The 5,645-nt window shown below is 64.2% G+C and overlaps 1 protein-coding gene across 1 annotated transcript in view; it reads left to right on the plus strand.

The window, feature by feature from the left end:
* The window catches only part of ATP11A (ATPase phospholipid transporting 11A), a 146,159-nt gene that overhangs the window by 104,936 nt on the left and 35,578 nt on the right, over positions 1–5,645 (plus strand). Inside the window, 2 exon segments of the mRNA XM_027776208.1 lie at positions 1,233–1,306; positions 5,067–5,170. Coding sequence (XP_027632009.1) covers positions 1,233–1,306; positions 5,067–5,170 — 178 coding nt within the window.

Consider the following 5,645-nt stretch of genomic DNA (forward strand, 5'->3'; position numbering starts at 1 on the left):
GGGTCTCGGGCGACGTCCCGGGTGAGCCCGCTGTCTCATTGCAGGCTGGGCTTCACGTTCCTGCGGCTGAAGGACAGCTACATGGAGATCCTGAACCGGGAGAACGACGTCGAGAGGTAGGGGGTGCTGGCGGGCACTGGCAGGCGCTGACGCGGGGCCCTGCAGAAGTTCGCTACCTGTGCGGCTGCACGGCCCACCCCACTCCCCACCATCCCCGGAGAATGTCACTGGCACGTCCTGGAGACATGGTGTCTCCCTCCGGGAGCGTATCCATGGAGACGGGCCTAGACTCAGGGAGGCAGAGTCTTTGGCAGTTGTGGCCCACCCCTAACCCGAGGCTCTGGCCAGAGGCTCTGGTGTGTGCTGCGTCCCCGGTCATGCGTGTCACAGAACACGGTGTCCTGCTGGACACCGCGGGTACACTGTTGAACGGCCAGCTGTCCCTAGACGGTTGGTGACCATGGTGACACAGGCTTGTGATCGTGGGGAGCGTCGCAGTTCCCGAGACGAGCCACACGTCTGGGGCCTGACTTGGGAGCTGGGTAGCACCGTGTCCTTCGCAGATGCGTGTAAACACGCAGGTGTGGACATGGGCAAAGGTGGGTGGCATGACCTAAATTTGGCGATGACCTTGGAAAAACTGGGTTTTCGAATTTTGTTCTGAAGAAAACTAAGCCCCAGGGGTCTGGGCGCCTTCACTTCGGGCCTGGCCCTGGGCTCCCGGCTGACTGTGGCTGGGCTCCTCCCTCAGTGCCGGGTCCCCACCTGCGTCTCCCTGCAGGGCAGTGGGTAAAATCGCCACGGCCGAGGTTGAGGCTCCCAGCTGCAAGTCCGGCGTCCCGGGATACCCTCAGCCTCGAGTTCCGAGGGCCGGGGGGTGAGGTGATGTCCACGTTGCAGCCACAGACACCGTGAGGCCGCTGGTAACATGAGCCCAGGCGGCTCCCTACCAGTGCCGTCTGCGGCCTGAGGCTCATACGCCGGTGTAGTCGGCCGAGAGCTCTGCACTGCGCATCTGCCCACTTAGCTCTGGACCACGTCCGGGCCCTAGAGGTGCAGCATGGAGCAGACAGGCCACGTCACGTGAAATACAGAGGTCTCCGCGCCTTGTGTGGGAGCCACCCACACCCGCATCTGGGACCTCGGCGTCCCCCGTGAGGGGCAGGTGCGTGGGCAAGCCTGCCCGCCGTGTGCCGCTAATGGGCACTGACAGGCCTTGCGTTCCCCTGCAGGTTCGAATTGCTGGAGGTTCTGAGTTTCGACTCGGTGCGGAGGAGAATGAGTGTCATCGTGAAGTCTGTGACAGGTACACGCCCCGCCCGGGTGGCTCGGGTGGCTGTCGCTTTATTCGGGTGCTGGCTGTCGCTTTCGGGTGGAGGACTGAGGCTGCGCCCTCGCTCAGCGCAGATGGTCTCATCCTTCATGAAAACTAAATGCGTGGGAACGAGAAATGAACCGTGCAGACAGGGACCCCCTCAGCACTAGCTGGGCTGCATCCCCGCCGGAGTCATCCGAGTCCACCTCCTGCCCCACTGCTCTTCCCCATGTGACCTGGCAACCTCGGGCATCCCAAATAACCCGTCCTCCGTGGTGACGTTCAGAACCCCTGGGCCAGGGCGCGTCCGGCCAGTGGGGCTCCGTGTGGCACTGGGAGCACCTTCGGGTTTGTGCTTTAGACACTGGGGCGACACACCGGGATGCATTCGAGCTACTGTGACCCCGGGAGCGCAGTGTCCCAGAGACCTCACACCGGGCTTGTGCCCCAGGCCCTGTCGCCACTCTGCGCACCACTGTCCCCAAGGGCTCCTGCGGCGGGCCCCTCCCCTCTGGGCAGCTGCCTGGCCTCCACGAGGTCCCCCACTCGGGGTCCCATATGCACGGGGACACTGTGCCCCCCTGCCCACCTCACGCCTGGGCCTGCCCAGCATTCAGCACTGCTGCGGGTACCTCCTCCCCAGCACCCACTGCTCGAAGGCTTGGTCTCCTGGGTGTGTGGCCCTCCACTCACCTCCATGGGTCCTTGCAGTCACTGGCCTCCTACAGCCCCTGCCATCTCGCCCTCTGGCTGCCTGCTGCTTCCTCAGTTTCCTCTGCTCAGGCGTCCCCTCTGCCCGCGGGCTCCTGGCCTGGGTTATCTTCTCATGGAGGCCCTGAGCTGTCTCCCCAGATGTCCCCACAGCGTCCACTCACCTCCAGACAGAGCAGTGAGCATGGGGTGTGCAGTCCAGCACGAGGCCAGGGCTTCACGCGTCAGTGTCGCCCGTCACACCGGAACATGCCATGTGCCAACCCCCGCCTGGCGGCCACCGCTCCTCCCTGACCGAATGCCACCTGTCGCGATCCCGAGGGGAACGAGGGCAGCGGTGGGTCCTGGTGCTGCATGGCCGGGCTGTGTGGCTCTTTCCGGAAGGCAGGGCTCACAGCCCGTGGGGGACACGTGGGGACTGTCTCACGGGACCGCCTCCAGTAGCTCAGGACTGTCTTTGCCACACCCTGGGCTGCAGGCACCGCGTCAGCCCCGGCCCCCAGGATCGTCGGCGGCCCTTTATTACTAAAGGGCTGACGAGGGCTGGCACATGGCAGCTCAGCTCGGAGACGCCAGCCGTCCGCGCAGGGGCCTCGTCCATGTCCTCAGGCGTCCCTAAGGAGCTGCACGCCTGCCGGGGGAGCTGCGTGCCACGCCCTCGCAGCCAGCCACAGGCACCGGCAGAGAGGTCCCACGAACAGCTCGGCGAGCTGCTGAGAGCCGCGACGTCCCAGGGCAAGCACGAGGCCCCGGCACCACTCCTAGCAGGCCGGGAGGGCCATTACCTCTGTAGTCCGTGAACAGCTGCCGTCTTCCGGGCCCACAGAGGGTCCTCCTGACAGGTGTCACCCACAACATCAGGAGGCGGTTCCAGCATTTGTCCACAGAACCTATCTGTGGGGACACCACCGCGGTGTGGTGTGAGGGTTCTGGCCTCCCATGGGGAAAGCATGGGGACACGCACAAGTCTCATCGTCTGTGGAGCCCCTCGCCGGCGTCCCACTTTCCAGGCAGCTCCACGTCAAGATGCCATGTCCACCCCTGGCTGTTCATGGCCTCGAGCCAGCCTGTTAGGTGCCGCAAAGCCCCCGCTCACGGCTGGGTCCGCACACCTCCCCGTAAGGATGCCATGCCCCCCCCGGGCTGTCCGGGCCCCGGGGCCAGCCTGTGAGGTGCCGCAAAGCCCCAGCTCACGGCTGGCTCAGCCCGCAGCTTTGCATGGTGACATACCCCGGTGGCACGCGACCCCTCCTGTGCCCTGGGGGAGGCCAGGAAGCTGCCTTGCAGTGCACAGGGCTGTGGCGCCCGTGGACACCAGACCCCTGCATGCTTGGCACTGCAGAAGTCAGACCTCAGGCCACTCGCAAAACCAGAAGAATGGGACCCAACGCTGGTGCCAGATGCCGTTCGAGTCTGCTCTGTCCCCTCAAAGTCTAGATGCGGGGGCCTCTCCTGGCTGAGGGGCCCAAGGGTTCTGCTGAAGGCCCCAGGCTCATTGTGGTGGGGAGGAGACCTCAGAGAGCCCTTGGCAGATCCTGGGCCATAGAACACGGTTTTCCTGGGAACGGAGCCTCAGCTGGGCCTCACCACGGATCCTGCTCTGGGCTGTCCGTCCTGTGAGCCCTGGCTGGGAACAGCATGTGGCCCTGACTCAGTTCTGAATCTACCGGAGGTACAGCCCACTGTGCGTCTGCCCGTCAAGGGATGTGACCCACGTGGCTTGGAGGCAGAGAGGTTGCTCCAGAGATTCCGGTCAGAGCCTCGTCCCGGCTCCAACTCCCGCCTGACGCTGGCGCGGCCACCACTCAGGCCTTTGTCCTTGCAGCCCCACATGGCCAGGCTCACAGGCCTGATATCCTCAGTCACGGGCCGTGCAGGCGTGACCAAGCTGTGTGCTGCTGTGTGTGTTTCAGGACCTGCTGCCACGGGAGATGGGGCACTGGACTCTCAAGGCCCCACCTGGGCCCACGGGCCCCACTGTCCTCCAGGAGGGCCCCTCCACTCACCAGGCAGCCGCTGGGCTGAATGGCCGCCCACCCATTTCTGGTCCCTCTCAGCCTGCCCTCAGGCTACTTCTGCACTCAAGCCTCCTGGGACGACCGCAGCGCGCACGGGGCCTGCCTGGGCACCGCAGTCGCCGAGCCAGAGCACGACCTGGCTCAGCGTGGCTCAGCCCCAGGCCAGGACGTCTGTGGCCGGCAGGGAAGGGCACCTGAACCGGGAGAGCATCGCATTCATTCTCTTGGGGTTTGTGGCCACGCCCTGGTGTGTCCTGGCCGCTCTGAAAGAGAAGCACTTTATCTCGAGGAACAAGCGTGTGTCTGCGGTGGACGTAGCTGTACTCAGGAGCAGGGACAGGAGGCACCTACCTGCTTCCCTCAGCTTTGGTGGCCCGGGCCGCGACTGTTCCTTCTGCAGCGGCGTCTTGCTTTCCCGGGACGTCACTTGGCCTTTCCATTTCAGCAGGCTGCTGGCCCTGGGTCTGCACACTCGTGCTTTGTCATCTGCACCCGCCAGCCCTCCTGCGCCTTTGTCCTCACCTGGCAGAACCCCGGGCCACTTCCTCTCCTGGTCCCTGACCTTCTGGACATTCGTGGGGTTGTGGGGTGATTGCGGCCTGGGCTGTCTCCTGGCGTGAGCGTCTGAACTGCCCCGTTCTCCCGTAGGACGCTCTCAGTGCTGGGATATGTCTTTTCTTTTTCTAACTTTTTTTAAGTTTTTGCCATAGGGCATTCCTTTCCCTCACCAGAGAGGGAAAACGAGAAATCAGCCTGCCTGTCCCCGCCCAGGGGATGGCCTCGCACCATCCCTTCTCCACTCTCCTTGTGAGATTCCGGGCCCGTGTGCACGCGTGCACACTCCAGCATGATTTTTAAGCCATCAGGTCTGGGATGTGAACCAAGAAGTCAGCCATGAGGGATCCAGCCGCCTTCACCGCATCTCCCCTGGGCCCATTCGTCATTCTCCTCACGCCACTGCCTGACCAGGGCACAGCGGGGTCTGCAAGCCTGACTTGGTCTCTGGCTTTCTCGCCCTGCAGGGGACATCTATCTGTTCTGCAAAGGTGCCGACTCCTCCATCTTCCCCAGAGTGGCCGAGGGCAAAGTGGACCAGATTCGGGCCCGCGTGGAGCGCAATGCCGTGGTAAGGTGGGGCGGGTGGGTGCGGCGGCCTGGGCTCCTCCTTGGGGAGGGGGCTCCTGTGGGCCCTGTGTTCTCGGGCTGAGGGCCTGGCCCTCCTGCTGTTCTGCCGCCCACCCACGGACCCAGGCGTGCTCAGGTGTGAGGCAGGCATGGCGGGTCGGTTGGTGTTCTGGAGGCCACAGTTAGAAGCACGCCTTGGCGAATGTATCCGAGCGGAGGCCCTCATCCTGAGCGGCCTTGAAAGTGAGCACGCCGTCCCCCCTTTGGGCCCGTTCCTGGCCACCCTGGCACCGCGTCCTGATGGCGTGTGCCTCCCCCAGCCTGGGGGCTGCCTGATCCCGGGCCATCCTCCAGATTCTCACACAGAGCTGGTGCTAAGCTCTCCTCTGCACCCTTTCCTGTAACTTTTTTTTTTTTTGGAGAGGTTTTTGCTATAGGGCGCGTGCGCTCGCCAGACAGAGAGACATAGAGACAGA

The sequence above is a fragment of the Tupaia chinensis genome, unplaced genomic scaffold, assembly GCF_000334495.1.
Source record: "Tupaia chinensis unplaced genomic scaffold, TupChi_1.0 Scaffold000644_1, whole genome shotgun sequence".
Lineage (NCBI taxonomy): Eukaryota > Metazoa > Chordata > Mammalia > Scandentia > Tupaiidae > Tupaia > Tupaia belangeri.